Genomic DNA, 16,863 nt, shown 5'->3' on the forward strand with positions numbered 1-16,863 from the left:
CAATTGCCACTGAGAAGCTTCCCTTCAAGCGAGTAGCTTTACTGTACTTTCTCCACATACATTAAGCAGTTATAAGCAGCTTTTAGTTATTTGTTAATGTATCCATTCATTGATTGCCTTGTGTATTTTGCTTATTGTTTAACCTCTATGGGACCCCTTCCCGTTCTCATCCCGGTAACGGGATTGCTTGACAAGATAGCAAAAATCTAATAATTTCAATTTCTCAAACAATCAACTATTTTACGTCATTTAGCAGACGCTCTGATCCAGAGCGACTTACAGTAGTGAATGCATACATTTCATACATTTTTTTTTTCTGTGCTGGCCCCCTGTGGGAATTGAACCCACAACCCTGGTGTTGCAAACACCATGCTCTACCAACTGAGCTACACCATTTGAAAGATAAACAACTGAGCTACACCAACTGAGCTACACCATTTGAAAGATAAACATCTCCTTAATCCAACCACATTGTCCGATTTCAAAGAGGCTTTACGGCGAAAGCATAAAGTTAGATTATGTTAGGACAGTACATAGACAAAAAATTACACACAGCCATTTTCAATGCAAGGACAGGCATTACCAAAAGCAGAAAACCATCTAAAATTATGCACTAACCTTTGACAATCTTCATCAGATGACACTCCTAGGACATTATGTTAGACAATACATGCATTTTTTTGTTCTATCAAGTTCATATTTATATCCAAAAACAGCATTTTACATTGGCGCATGACGTTCAGAAAATGTATTTTCCCCAAAACTGTCGGTGAATCAGCACTACAATTTACAAAAATACTCGTCATAAACGTTGATAAAATATTAAACTGTTATTCAAAGAATTATAGATTAACATCTCCTGAATGCAACCGCATTGACAGATTTCAAAATAACTTTACTGGGAAAGCACACTTTGCAATAATCTGAGTACTGTTCTCAGAAAAATACACTACGTAATACAGATAGCCGCCATTTTGGAGTCATCTAAATGCATAAATAGCATTAGAAATATTCACTTACCTTTAATAATCTTCATCAGAAGGCACTTCCAGGAATCCCAGGTCCACAGCAAATGTTGTTTTGTTCGATAAAGTTCATAATTTATGTCCAAATAACTCCATGTTGTTAGCGCGTTCAGTAAGTTACTCAAAATGTAGAGGAAAATGTCACAATGAAAAGTCAAAAAATAAATCTATTTACGTTCGTTCAAACATGTCAAACGTTGTATAGCATCAATCTTTAGGGCCTTTATAACGTGAAACTTCAGTAATATTCCAACCGGACCCATGCATTGTCTTGAAAAACATTTTGGAACAGAGCTACCGCTCGCGTGAAGGCGCGCCAATGAACTGACATCCTTCCCTGGGTCACCAACTTCCCAGCCTTCTCATTCGGTCTCTGTTCATCATAGACGCCTCAAACAACTTTCTAAAGACTGTTGACATCTAGTGGAAGCCTTAGGAAGTGCAAAATGAATCCTTAGTCACTGTGTGTTCAATTGGCAATGACTTGAAAAACCTACAGGCACCAGATTTTTCATTTCCTGGTTGTATTTTTCTCAGGTTTTTGCCTGCCATATGAGTTCTATTATACTCACAGACACCATTCAAACAGTTTTAGAAACTTCAGAGTGTTTGCTATCCAAATCTACTAATAATATGCATATTCTAGTTTCTGGGCCCGAGTAGTAACCTGTTTAAATTGGGTACGTTTTTCATCCGGCCGTGAAAATACTGCCCCCTAGCCCAGACAGGTTAATGTTAAAAAAAGTAATTTCATTCTGCACAGTATGATGAACAAAGGCAATATTATTTTTAACAGTTGTATTTCCTGTTTTTTTTATTTTAATGATCATACAGAACTCGTGTTTTTCAGTGAAACTTTCTCAAGCCTATTGATTTCCCCCATTCTAACACCCAGTGCTTGCTGCATTCTTCCTTTTCTTTAGGTGCTGAGCGTCCAGTGCCACTCAAACCTCTGCGAACCCCAGTACGGGAGCCCCCCCAGTTAGTCATCCCCTCACCCCCTCCCTCAGACCCAGACTCCCCCGATGCCTCACCAGAGAGCCACATGGAGGAGGCCCCTCAGTGTAGGTCTCTCATCCCAGCTGACCTCCTCTACTATTGGGCTGCCTTTCTCTCTGGCAGCCAGCCACTCTCCTACCAACCTTCATGTCTTTCTCTAACTCCTCTCCTTTTTCAGTGCTGCTTCCCTCCCTGAACTTCATAGTTGTTGTTGAATGTTGAATGTCCCGTGTGGCTCAGTTGGTAGAGCATGGTGCTTGCAATGACAAGGTTGTGGGTTTGAGTCCCAGAGGGGTCCAGTACAATATGAAAATGTATGCACTAACTACTGTAAGTTGCTCTGGATCAGAGCTTCTGCTAAATTGCTAAAATGTTGAAATCATTATCTGTGTGTATCACAGTTTTCCCTCTTAATGTGTAGTTCAGCTCATGTGGACATTCTATCCAGGCTTGCCACGTGGTTCATCTCCTTTGCAGTCAGTTAAACAGTTATGATGCCTCCTTTATAACAGACAGGCTGATAGGCCAGCTGAGCCCAATGCTGAAAGTCAGCTGTGACAGTGAAGTTCCTTGTATCCCAAATGGTACCCTATTCTCTAAATAATGCTCTTCTTTTGACGAGGGCCTATAGGGCTCTGTTCAAAAGTAGTGCACTATATAGGGAATAGTGTGCCATTTAAGACGCAACGTTAATCAACCTGTGAGGTTTTCATCCCATGTTTTTTTAATCTCCTGTCTGTAAAAGGCTGTGATTTTCTGTTTCTGTTGTCAGGCTGCGATAGCGGCAACTTCTTTCTCCAGGGCTCCAGAACACCTTTATCTACCCTGTCCTAGTTCTATCTTATGTCTTCTTCTTTTCCCTCTCTCTGCCTCTCCCCTCCACAGTCTACTGCTGTGCCCCTGTCCGTTTCCCGTTCTCCAAGCCTCGGTGAACAGACACAGACTGCTCTGGCCTGCCGTCCTCTCACTGTCTTCCTCTACCACCACCTCTCCTCTCTCGCTTCTTCTACACCTTCGTCTCTTCCTGCTGGACCTCTGCTCCTTCCATCCTTCTTATTCTGTTCTTAGAACTGCCCCTTGAACTGACTTTCTTCCCCATCTCGACACTTTCAAATCCCTCTATTGTGGAATGTGGCTTCCTTTTCCTTGTGTTTGTGGCTTGTTTTTATAAATGTCTGTATATACAGTATAAACTATAAGCCATTTTGTATTTCAGCTAGTTATACAGTGGTTGTTACGGTAGAGAACTAAGAGGAACGTGATGTGTGAGGGCTGATGGGGACAGGGATGTGGGTGATCAGTAGGCTGTTTAAGTGCAGATGAGATAGCCATACATGTATTGAGTGTGGAGTGATTGATGGAGACATTTTGAAATGAGGGTATAAGGAAAGTCATACGATATCTCCAAATCAATGATTTGATGGTGGTGGTATAGGTTTCTATATAATTGCTTAGTGTTTGTAATGGTTAGTAACTAGAAACCAGGCTGTTGTTTCTCTGCATGCTGATTGGTTGTCTCCATTAAGGAGTGAACAATAAATCAATCCTTCTTTTGAGATGAACTCCTGGGACATTGGTTAGTATTAGTGGGTTTGTGAGAAGCATCTTCACTGTGACAACAATTGTGTTATATTGTACAAAAAAGCACTTTAAAAACATGTTTATCATCACAAGTGCAAAATTAGCATGACAGATCAATGACATCAAGGATGTCCTTGAAATGGACAAGCATGAAAACATTAATATTTTATCATTTCATTTAACATTAAAGACTTTAAAGACCACTTGTTTATTGAGGCCATGAGGAAATTATTTGTGATTGGGATTTTGTTCTGTGTGTGTGCTGGTAATGTGGCTTAGTGTGTTTCAGTATGTTGTGGATAGAGAGATGATATATGTCTATGACTGAATGTGGGTGAGAGTGTTACTGGCACAGAGAGAGAGTTACTGCCAGAGAGTCTTGACTTGGTTTGTGCATGGTTTGGGTTTATGTGATGGGAGCAAGCATGAGTTCATGTTTGTGTAAGATTTTGTTTTGGATAGGGATATACTGTGCATGTGCTTGAGGTTGAATGCGAGAATGCTTTTGGCTGTTTTGGGTAAAGTCAGTGTGTGTCTGGTGATTTAGGGAGAGTGTGTGTGCTGGCTGTGGTCGCAGCTGGCATGACTAAGCCAGTGCTGGGAAAGGGTTGGGAGGGCCACGCTGTGTGAGTCACTGGATCTCCAGGAACAGGCTCTCTTCACCATTACAGCTCTGCCTGAAGTTGACAGGCCCAGCTCTCCCACACACACAAACACACACACACACACACACACACACACACACACACACACACACACACACACACACACACACACACACACACACACACACACACACACACACACTGGAGACACACTGGGGCCAAGGTCACTCAGGGGTTAGGGGGCTTTAAATCATCTCTCTAACGACTTCTCAGTGATGTGCTCTGCATGCTGGCTTGATAATACTGGAAAGCTTATAAATGGAACATATACATTAATGCTCCTGATTTTGGCTTGATGATAAGTGAGACGTTATACAATCTAAATGTTTTGCTCCAAAGCCAAGTGGGAGACCATAGGACTACGGTATATGATGCAACATGTCAATATTGTTCATGGCAAATACTGAGTACAGGATCATAAGGTATGTTTTAGCCTGCCCATCAGCGTAGAGGTTTCATTGAGCCACAAGTGTGTGTGTGTCTCAGAATGTAAGTCTAGCTAACATTGTATAATAACATTTCTCTCACTCTTCTCCTCTCTGCTTCCCTCCTTTCTCTGTCATGCACATGCTTGTACAACCTCTCTTGTTTTGTTGCTGTGAACTGTTCTTCTCAATAGACCACAGATAACATTGTAACTATATCAGCTTATTTTGCGTCATTATACAGCTTTCTTCTGTCAGTTGATAATACTGATAATAATACTGATGATTATGCTGTTGATGAGGATGATGATCATGTCTACCACCCCTCTGCTCGGACCCCAGCTTGGCTGCACTCTCGGCGGCTCTCTGTGGCAGGACCCCAGACCCCAGACACAGAGGCGGAGGAGACTTTATCCATGGGCAGCAGTGGCAGCTTCCAGGACCAGGGCTATGCAGCCTCCGAGGGCATGGCTGAGGACTCTGGCCTGGTCAGCTCCCCCTCAGCCTCTGACACCACTCACCCTACCTCCCCAGACGGGAGCCTCTCCCTGGGCTCTTCTGGCTCCTCTCACCCCATGATCCATCCCCTCACCAAGGACTGTTCTAGTGATAGTGACGAGGGCTGTGCCACATGGGGCTCCAGACACAGGTACTGTAACTGTACTGCCACTCACCTGCTCTGCTCACTGCATTATCATAGCAATGTTCAGGGTGCACACTTAGCACTGCTTTTCAATGATTAATTCTTAGTTATCCTACCCTTATGCACTTACTACTACTAGCCTTGTTGCAGACCCTAGCTAAAGCTGCTTTTGTCATTGTAAGGGTACCTAGTCTTAGATGGCCCAGTCAACCAACTAACTCCCTCCTCGCTCTCAGTTCTGCCTCGCGTCTCTCACTATTTAGTCAGCTATCTCACGTCTCTGCACCGGCTCGTTTTTAAAGGCCTGTTTTACTGCGCCAACAGTGCTTCCTGACTGAGTCACTGCAGTCCACATGTGTTGAAGCTAAGGGGCTACCTTCCAAAGTCTGCAGCGTCACTTAAATCTGCTGGGCTCTAAAGTGAGGGCTTTGGGGTTTTTCGCAGGAAAATAAACTCTACCTAGTCTGCAGGAGGAAAGTTATCTTTGGCTTGGCCAAGAAGAGCAGGGATATAACCCCTATGCCTTTTTAATTTTAGTTTAGAAAAGAAACACATGAATAAAATAGAGGAATGCTCAGTGGACACCTTGAACTAAGTGTGAAAGAAATATAAACTCGAAAACACAAGTACTATGAATAAATATTTCAAGGGCAGCAGACTCCACCATCATCTAAATGTAACTTTCACATTTTTGAGTTAACTTGAGTTCTCCATTTATGCTACCTGCAAAACAGTTCAAAACGTAACTTTGAACCCTCCTCCCTTAGACACAGCAGTGATATCAGCCACAATGACAAAGCAGGCAAAACAAAGGACATCTATGAAGAGGACCCAGAGCTCACCGCTCAGCTAAACCAGACTCTGGCTGATCTGGATGCTGATCTAGCAAGTGAGCTTTTAGTAGAACACAAATTCAAAGAAAACATGTTTCATTGTCCATCAAATGCACATGAATTACATACTGGAGACATCCTGGAAACCACATTGGATGCACAGGACCAAAATAAATATTTGTTGTGTAGTCAGTAAGCAGGCCGGCTAACACATGTATTTTCATTTGTCCATGTCCACTAGATATAAGTCACATAGATGCGGTTTCAGTGCAAGAGCACCCCTACGTGATGTCCACTGAGAGCAATGATATCCCAGTGTCTGTGGTGGATATGGAGGTCCCAGTCACAGCCATAGATGAAGTCCTGGAGGACTACGAGACACAGAGCATGACGGATCACCAAGCCACACTAATGAGTAGCTCTCAAACAACAGACAAAGACCTGAACCACAGTCATCATCATTCAAGTGTTGGTGGCATACAGAACAAAAACAACAACGCCTGTACGTCTGACGGCTCCAGCAAAGTCAGCTCTGCTCAACCACAGCCCGTGCAGCGCCTCAAATCACCAGGGAAGAAGCTTGCCAATGGCACCGCGGGGAAAGACCGTACAGCAGTGGTCTCTAAGACTAAAGTGGAAGTTCAAAGATGGGAGTCCACTGAGGGAGCTGAGAGGAACGCCTCACCTGTCAACAGCTCTCCCGCTGTCCCGGAGAGCCATTCCAAGTCCCCTGAAAAAGAGGTTCCTACCTATAGAGGCCACACTGCCTCCCAGTCACAAATGAAAATCACCTGTAGCCCAGTCTCTCGATTCGGTATGAAGACATTCACCATCGTCCCTCCCAAGCCATTAGTTGCAACCCAGCCTCAGAAGCCAGCAGAGGCCACGGCCACTCTGACAGCAGGTGCCATTAGAATTGACGATCAGGGTAACATGGTCAAAGTGGCCATCGCACGAAACAAGTTTGGCGGTTCCTCTGAGTCTGGGATCAACGAAGATGACTCCGTCTCACCACTCCTGGGGAAAGCCAAAGCCTTCTGGAGCTCCACGGAGAAGCAGGACACTTCTACACCTTCGGTCCCCACTAGTAGAGGGCCTGTCCCTTTCACAAAGACCCAGAGCCCAGAGCCTGATGTCCCTAAAACCACCCCACGGGTCGTAGCCTCTGACCCACCTGCAGCCAAGGCAACACCTAAGGCCTCTGAACCTGTAGCCAAGATGACACCTAAGGAAACATGCAAAGATGTTGTTGAGGTAACAAAGGACATCTCACAGGAAGCAGAGGGCAAGGTTCCAGTTTCAGAGATGCCTGTGCAGCAGCAGCAGCCTATGAAATTGAACACTGGTATTCTCCAAGATCAGAAGAGAAACCTTTCTTTCCTCAAGCCGTCCAGGAGAACATCCAGTCAGTACATAGCTTCTGCCATTGCTAAATACGCTGTGAAGCCCACCATGGCCAAAGCTGACAACATCCAAGAAGTAACAGGAGAGTTGTCTGTCCCCATGAGAAAGCCACCTGGCAGTTACGGCTATCAGAAAGAGGGTCGATCCTTTCATGTAAATCCACAGCGGTCCTCTGGTACATCTACTAATGTACCAGTGAAGAAGGAGAGCAGCTCTGGGTCTGGGTCCTGTCACGCCAGTGCTAAATGTTACCCTGACTACCTCACAGCAGAGAAACGGGTAGTCTCTGGTGAGTCGACGCAAGGAGTGGACCGGAGTGGTTATAGGAGCAGTTCTACCCTGCGAGGTGGAGGAGGGAGCTCCAAGTTACTGGACTCTGATACAGTAGCCAATAACACTAAGCAGCATGGGTTCAACAGTACCGGTCCCAGACAGCAGACACCGATGACACCCCCACCACCAGCACCACAATCCCCCACTAAACAGGTACCTGCCGTCTCCAAGCCCTCGCAGGGTCCACCACCTGCACAGAGCAGATCAGAGACAGTAGGTCCCAAAGGTCCTCCAGCCCTGGCAAAGAAGCCTGAACCACCGCAATCGGCTGCAGCTGCTGCCAGCAATGACCTCCCAGAGCCCCAGCAGGTCAGTCTGTTTGGGCCGGTTAAGAAGTTCAAACCTGTGATCATGAAGTCGGTCCAGATGGACACGTCGCTACACACCACTCTGATGTCGGCCATCCAGTGTGGGGATGGGAAGGAGAGGTTCAGAAAGGTGAGAGAGATAGTCATGCTAACTTCACAAAGATCACTGTTTTTTTATTTTTAAAGTGGAAGTCTACAGCTACTTATAATGAGTGTAATGTAGGGGGTTGGTTTCTAATTTCCCTGATTTTCCCTGTCGGACTAGATATCGGACTCAAGTGCAAGCAGCACTTTAAAGAAATCGTTCTTTGTTGAGGAAGAGAATGAGCGATGTGCGCTACTGGCAGCCATTAGAGGCCAAAGTAACTCTGCAGGGCTAAAGAAGGTAAGCTATAGCCAAGAGTCAGACAGTGTTTTGCATTGGTTTTGCAATGTCTTGACGTAGCACAGAGGATCTGTTCCATGTCAGTGAATAGCTCATTTCAGGAGAACAAGCAGCACTATGTTTATTATATATATATGAGTCTATTTGCGTTCCCCTTGAATGTGATGTGGTTTGTTTTCATGTAAGGACCATGGTGAAATGAGAGGAGGAAATGTGTAGTTGTGAGGGAGGCCCGATGTGGTGAGCTTTAGAATGTTCCTGCCCAGCTCACCAGCAGGAATCTCAGAAATGTGCATTACTAAATCAGGTTCTCAGGGCAATAACATGGAATTTAGGTTTGATAAAAAAAGAATGGAATGTTTGATGGGAGTTCTTGATTCTATTCCATAGCTACCTGTTAAATTTAGTTGGAGGAGCTAAAGTAGATCCAGGCTAGTGGCAGCTTAACTTAGAGTTGCAAAGCTGTTTGAAATGCTTTTTAACCTTTGTTTTGCTGCCTAGTAAACCACTGGGGTTAACAAGGTATAAGAGGGAAGTTGTGCGTGTGAAAGCAGCCGTCAAGTGGGTCTATGTATCTGGACTGCCATTGTTTCCCTCTCTACGCTCCACAGACCATATCCCAGGCTGCAGAGGAGCTTGACAAGTTCAGGAAGACTGAGGAGGAGAACAGAACTCTGTGTGATGCCTTCCCTGCCATGCCTCTCCCTCCTCCATTTGTGCCTCCGCCACCTCCACCCCCCTCTATGCTCCCTCCTCCTCCTCCTCCTCCTCCTGGCCCTCCCTCCACTCAGCCCAAGCCCACTATGATGGAGGTGCCCCTGGGGACTGGGGGGAATCCCGCTCTGGCCCGGGATGCAATGCTGGAGGCCATCCGATCTGGCTCTGCAGCTGAGCGTCTGAAGAAGGTAGAGTATCTTCTGTACTGCAGGCAACCACACTAACAATACAATAGCAACACCACAAAAGAGGGAGACAGTTATTGGGAGCGAGTTTAGTCATCAAGTTACAGGTTGTCAATTCCATGTTTTCAGATAGAGCAAATGGAGGTGATCACAAATTACCTATTGTGCATGCACTCATATGGGAACTCACCAGCCAGGTGACTACCCACCATTTCTCACATAGTATTACCTTGTCTTTTGTTGCAACATGTCTGTGACGGAACAAAGAACTCCTGGGAAACATTCTGTGCTAGCTGGAGACCAAGATTCCATCACGTAGTTCCACAGTCTGTGGGGCTGTGCAGCTTGAGCAATGTATTGTTCCATTAGATTAATCAATGAGAGAAATACAATAAAAACACTTCCATTCTTCACAAAATAGTCTACTTCTTGCATGATCTTAACTTTAACTCAATGTCAGGCATTTTTTAATTGGTACAAAAATAACACTGGTTTTCATGTTTCATCTATTTTATTCAGGTCAATGCCCCCACAAAAACAGTTCAAGTGAACGGTAGACTTGGTACTATACACGCAGCATCATCCCTCTCACAAGGACAATAAAGAATCTTCCAGAATGATTCCAGAACATCTTGCAAACCGTCTGATTAGAATCGTCATAGGCAGCCAAATAATATATGTTATCTTTCACCTTAATTTATCACTGTCCTTATGTATATGTATCCAGTTATTTGTACTTGAATAGTTGCAATAACTGGAAAGATTAATCACTGTACAAAAGCATGTGCCAATAACTTTTGTTGCTTTGGAATATTTAATAGCTGCTCTTGCTAATAATAATAATAATAATAATAATAATAATAATCTTAGGAAATTATTTTTGTTCTTTTATTTTTTTAAAAACTTTTTAATACTAGTCCACATGGAATTGATAACTCATGCTGTCTTACTGTCAGTTATATTTGATTATTACATATTATATATTCCATGTCGTAGGATGCAGTGGATCAGACTCCTTGATATAGTGCAATGAGTAACACCGGCCAAGCATGAGGAAAATTTGGCTCCAAGGGACTCTCCTCTCCAGGTGGTGATTAGGCATGTATCCCAAATGGCATGCTATGCCCTAAATAGTACACTACTTTTGACCAAAGCCCTATGGGCCCTGGACAAAAGTAGTGCACTATATAGGGAATAGGGTACCATTTGGAACGCATGGTTTATTTTGCAAAGCTCTGGGTTTTTAGATCTCATCTATGCTGCTGTTCAACCTTTACATGTTTTTATTCTTTGATTTATAATGCCTCTTAATATATTTATTTTAATCTTCAGAGAAAAGATTACTAACATATCCTTTCTTGACATTACAAAATCATTTTTGAAGCATTTCTGTTTGTGTAACTATTGGTGAATAATATCACCATGACTTTACCATGAATAGTTTACTAATCAATAGATATATGAGTAACGAACAAGAGGTATGGGCTGTTACTCCATTTTCAGAAAAAAGGTCTGATAACTATTTGCTATGATGTGATTGTTTATTTAATCACAAAGTGTTCCATGTTGTTTGCATGGGGCTCCAGTGCACAGCTTTTTGTTGTTGTATTCAACAGTAGATCTGATGTGCAGTACTGTACATGAGCTTGTCTCTAGACGTTTTATGGCATTACTATTGTAGTTGAAAGAAAGCAAAAGTGAATATTATAATATATTTTATAAATGCAGTACTATCAATATTGATCAGAATGACTGAATGATAGACTTAAAGGGCCACCCAGTGTAAAGCATGAAAATAGGGACCACAAGATTCTAGACTGGTCTGTCAAAAGATGGATTCATAGGTTGTCCAGTTCCTTAAAATTCAGTTTAGATGTTTACTTATGTTCTAGATCAGGGGTACTCAACTCTTACCCTACGAGGTCTGGAGACTGCTGGTTTTCTGTGTTATCTGATAATGAATTGCACCCACCTGGTGTCCCAGGTCTAAATCAGTCACTGATTAGAGAGTTCCTTTGTTTTTTTCCATTGTTCCTGTCTTCGAGGTCCCAAGTTGAGTTTGAGGCTAGAAAGTTGTATATTTTGTAAACTACAGATCAATTATTACAGTAATAAACTGTTGTTAAAATTGGAAATAAACAGAATAATATGAATCCAATCAAATTGAGTTTTATATGCTGTTGCTTTTTTATGTTTTTGGAAGAATTTTACATTTTATTTGATCTGCAAATTATATATATTTTTCAATAAATGATTTTTGTAACCATGCAACAGTTTTTCTTCTGTACATTGATCATGAATACTGTCTGTATGTGCTCTTGAAATTACACTGTAGCTATAAGTACAGTGTAACTACTTGCAGTAATCCTAACTAGGATTGGGGTTGCACATTTTGGGGAATATTCAGAGGTGGAAATTTTCCGTGGGAATTAACGGGAATATATTGGAATTAACGGAAATATATGCAAATGAATAGTATTATATATTTACCATATCATATGGAGACAGAAACATAAACCTTATCATAAGTATACATAATTGCAAATGATTAAATTCTTCCAAAAGAAATGTAAAAAACTATTTAGTTACTAATTTGAACTTTAATTAAATCAGTTGTCTCTTCACATGGGATGATTTCACTGAACAACAAAAGAAAGGGAATATTGAATGATCCTCAATGATCCATCGCATCTCCCCAAAACGTTTTCAACATTCATCTAGAAACTAAAGCTTTGGTTGTCTTCCTCTCAGGCTTCCATGTCTTCTCCCTGGACCTTCAATGTCCACCTCTTGAACATCAGACTCTGAGGCCTCATCTTCACTGTCATTTTCCAACCTTGTTGAAGATGGCTCGTTGTCAGGCTCAAAAAGCCTCACATTTGCCCGGATGGCCAACAATGTTTCAACCCTTGTATTGGTCAGCCTGTTGCGTGCTTTGGTGTGTGTGTTCCCAAAAAGGACCAGTTGCGCTCTGAGGCGGCTGATGTTGGTGGGATTTGGAGGATGATGGAGGCAACAGGGGAAAGAGCCTCAGATATCACGAAGTCCCTTCCACCAGGTGGCTGATGAGATATGTTGGCACGACTGCCATATTGCATCTCCATCCCAAACGCCTTGCTTGGAAGTGTACTTCGCCAGACTGCCAAGAACCTTGCCCTCATCCAGGCCAAGGTGGCGAGACACGGTATTGATGACACCATAGGCCTTGTTGATCTCTGCACCAGACAGGATGCTCTTGCCAGCATACTTGGGGTCCAACATGTACACTTCGTCGTGTGTGGGCTTCAGGCAGAAGTCTTCACGCTTTTTGACGTATTTCAGAACTGTAGTTTCCTCTGCTTGGAGCAACAGTGAAGTGGGCAGGGCAGTACATATTTCTTCTCTTACAGTGGGGAAAAAAGTATTTAGTCAGCCACCAATTGTGCAAGTTCTCCCACTTAAAAAGATGAGAGAGGCCTGTAATTTTCATCATAGGTACACGTCAGCTATGACAGACAAAATGAGAAAAAAAATCCAGAAAATCACATTGTAGGATTTTTAATGAATTTATTTGCAAATTATGGTGGAAAATAAGTATTTGGTCACCTACAAACAAGCAAGATTTCTGGCTTTCACAGACCTGTAACTTCTTCTTTAAGAGGCTCCTCTGTCCTCCACTCGTTACCTGTATTAATGGCACCTGTTTGAACTTGTTATCAGTATAAAAGACACCTGTCCACAACCTCAAACAGTCACACTCCAAACTCCACTATGGCCAAGACCAAAGAGCTGTCAAAGGACACCAGAAACAAAATTGTAGACCTGCACCAGGCTGGGAAGACTGAATCTGCAATAGGTAAGCAGCTTGGTTTGAAGAAATCAACTGTGGGAGCAATTATTGGGAAATGGAAGACATACAAGACCACTGATAACCTCCCTCGATCTGGGGCTCCACGCAACATCTCACCCTGTGGGGTCAAAATTATCACAAGAACGGTGAGCAAAAATCCCAGAACCACACGGGGGGACCTAGTGAATGACCTGCAGAGAGCTGGGACCAAAGTAACAAAGCCTACCATCAGTAACACACTACGCCGCCAGGGACTCAAATCCTGCAGTGCCAGACGTGTCCCCCTGCTTAAGCCAGTACATGTCCAGGCCCATCTGAAGTTTGCTAGAGAGCATTTGGATGATCCAGAAGAGGATTGGGAGAATGTCATATGGTCAGATGAAACCAAAATATAACTTTTTGGTAAAAACTCAACTCGTCGTGTTTGGAGGACAAAGAATGCTGAGTTGCATCCAAAGAACACCATACCTACTGTGAAGCATGGGGGTGGAAACATCATGCTTTGTGGCTGTTTTTCTGCGAAGGGACCAGGACGACTGATCCGTGTAAAGGAAAGAATGGGGCCATGTATCGTGAGATTTTGAGTGAAAACCTCCTTCCATCAGCAAGGGCATTGAAGATGAAACATGGCTGGGTCTTTCAGCATGATAATGATCCCAACACACCGCCCGGGCAACAAAGGAGTGGCTTCGTAGGGAAGCATTTCAAGGTCCTGGAGTGGCCTAGCCAGTCTCCACATCTCAACCCCATAGAAAATCTTTGGAGGGAGTTGAAAGTCAGTGTTGCCCAGCGACAGCCCCAAAACATCACTGCTCTAGAGGAGATCTGCATGGCGGAATGGGCCAAAATACCAGCAACAGTGTGTGAAAACCTTGTGAAGACTTACAGAAAACGTTTGACCTGTGTCATTGCCAACAAAGGGTATATAACAAAGCATTGAGATAGACTTTTGTTATTGACCAAATACTTATTTTCCACCATAATTTGCAAATAAATTCATAAAAAATCCTACAATGTGATTTTCTGGATTTCTTTTCTCGTTTTGTCTGTCATCGTTGAAGTGTACCTATGATGAAAATTACAGGCCTCTCTCATCTTTTTAAGTGGGAGAACTTGCACAATTGGTGGCTGACTAAATACTTTTTTCCCCACTGTACATCTGCAAGCAGAGTCTGAACTTCAGACAGGATGGCATTGTCTCCCTCAATCCGTGCAATGGCAACTGCTATAGGTTTCAGGAGTTTCAGGGTGCTTACCACCGTCTCCCAAAATACATAATCGAGGAGGATCCTCTTGATGGGGCTGTCCATATCGGCAGAATGTGATATGGCCATTTCTTGGATAGAGTCTTCCCCTCCAGGAGACTGTCAAACATGATGACAACACCACCCCAACGGGTGTTATTGGGCAGCTTCAATGTGGTGCTCTTATTCTTCTCACTTTGCTTGGTGAGGTAGATTGCTGCTAAAGCTTGAAATACCTAACCATTTGTTTGGCTCTCTTGTAGAGTGTATCCATTGTTTTCAGTGCCATGATGTACTTGAGGAGCAGATTCAATGCATGAGCAGCACAACCAATGGGTGTGATGTGAGGGTAGGACTCCTCCACTTTAGACCAAGCAGCCCTGATGTTCACAGCATTGTCTGGCACCAGTGCAAATACCTTCTGTGGTCCAAGGTCATTGATGACTGCCTTCAGCTCATCTGCAATGTAGAGACCGGTGTGTCTGTTGTCCCTTGTGTCTGTGTTCATGTAGAATACTGGTTGAGGGGTGGAGATGATGTAGTTAATTATTCCTTGCCCTCGAACATTCGATCACCCATCAGAGATGATTGCAATACAGTCTGCTTTCTCTATGATTTGCTTGACCTTAACTTGAACTCTGTTGAACTCTGCATCCAGCAAATGAGTAGATAAAGCATGTCTGGTTGGAGGGGTGTATGCTGGGCAAAGAACATTCAGAAATCTCTTCCAATACACATTGCATGTGAGCATCAGAGGTGAACCAGTTGCATACACAGCTCGAGCAAGACATTCATCAGCATTTCTTTGACTACGTTCCTCCATTGAGTCAAAACGTCTGATTCCAGGAGGACTATGAGCTGTTGCTATGGATAAGGTGTCTGATTCATCATTTTCACCTCGAATAGAAGTAGAGGGACTTTTTTCAGAGGTTGTGAGTGCTGAGAGGACTTTATGCACTTAGCCAGATTATTCTTCATCTTTGTTGCATTCTTCACATATGATTTGGCACAGTATTTGCAAATGTACACAGCTTTTCCTTCTACATTAGCTGCAGTGAAATGTCTCCACACATCAGATAGTGCTCGTGGCATTTTCCTTTAAAGAAAAAATTGTAAAAAAATATATAAATACAATTCCATATACAGATAAATAGATAAGCAGTTAGATGAAACAACACCTTTGTAAGATAAATGTTTTAATGAAACGTATGGAAAAAGGTGAATTAACACTCCTCAGATAGCAGGCTCAAGCAAGCTAAAACCCACATGGTGGCAAAAACTAACAGAAATTGTTAACAAGTTTGAAATGATTTAAACACACTTTGCTGTAGGCTACTATTTACTAGTTAACAAAAAATTATATATGTCATGTAAAATATATTTACCCCACCCAGTATTGCAATCAAAACTTACCAGAAAGCATGTAGTCCTTGGCTCAGACAGTGTAGTAGTGTGGGCTCAATAGCATCTCATTAGTGTGCAAGATCTTGACAATCAGCTGTACATGTGATGGAAGGGTGCACTGCACATGTGATGTGCATGCAGAGGGTTGCAATTCCATTGAATTGGGGATAGTTTAACCAAAATATGTCACAACACCTAGAATTGTCTTATGTGTATCCCACAAAAAAGGTTCACTGTTATAAATAAACTTTTTTTATGAATTTAAGCAAAATTCCCCAAATTCCAGGGCTTAACTGACCCTTTGCAACCCTAACCATATCCCTCAACCTAATCCTAAATACAGTGTAAGTACAATGTAACAATGAGCTTGAACTCTGAACGATGAACTCTGCAGGGGAACATTATGTATGTGTGTATATGTACAGTTGAAGTCAGAAGTTTACATACACCTTAGCCAAATACATTTATACTCAGTTTTTCACAATTCCTGACATTTAATCCTACTAAAACTTCCCTGTCTTAGGTCAGTTAGGATCACCACTTTAATTTAAGAATAGTAGAAAGAATGATTTATTTCAGCTTTTATTTCTTTCATCTCATTCCCAGTGGGTAGGAAGTTTACATACACTCAATTAGTATTTGGTAGCAATTGCCTTTAAAATGTTTAACTTTGGTCAAACATTTCGGGTAGCCTTCCACAAGCCTCCCACAATAGGTTGGGTGAATTTTGGCCCATTCCTCCTGACAGAGCTGGTGTAACTGAGTCAGGTTTGTAGGCCTTGCTCGCACACACTTTTTCAGTTCTGCCCACAAATTTTCTATAGGATTGAGGTCAGGGCTTTGTGATGGCCACTCCAATACCTTGACTTTGTTGTCCTTAAGC

The 16,863-nt window shown here is 42.8% G+C and overlaps 1 protein-coding gene across 4 annotated transcripts in view; it reads left to right on the plus strand.

Annotated features, from left to right (window-relative positions):
* LOC115176391 (protein cordon-bleu) overlaps positions 1–11,774 on the plus strand; it is a 75,285-nt gene extending 63,511 nt beyond the window's left edge. For all 4 annotated transcript variants that reach the window (XM_029736407.1, XM_029736405.1, XM_029736408.1 and 1 more), the window contains 7 exons: positions 1,949–2,089; positions 5,038–5,344; positions 6,106–6,227; positions 6,413–8,346; positions 8,482–8,601; positions 9,213–9,506; positions 10,023–11,774. In XM_029736407.1, coding sequence (XP_029592267.1) covers positions 1,949–2,089; positions 5,038–5,344; positions 6,106–6,227; positions 6,413–8,346; positions 8,482–8,601; positions 9,213–9,506; positions 10,023–10,106 — 3,002 coding nt within the window. In that variant the 3' untranslated portion in view covers positions 10,107–11,774. The remainder of the gene's footprint in view (positions 1–1,948; positions 2,090–5,037; positions 5,345–6,105; positions 6,228–6,412; positions 8,347–8,481; positions 8,602–9,212; positions 9,507–10,022) is intronic.
* Positions 11,775–16,863: the final 5,089 nt, after the last annotated feature.

The sequence above is a fragment of the Salmo trutta genome, chromosome 37 (assembly GCF_901001165.1).
Source record: "Salmo trutta chromosome 37, fSalTru1.1, whole genome shotgun sequence".
Lineage (NCBI taxonomy): Eukaryota > Metazoa > Chordata > Actinopteri > Salmoniformes > Salmonidae > Salmo > Salmo trutta.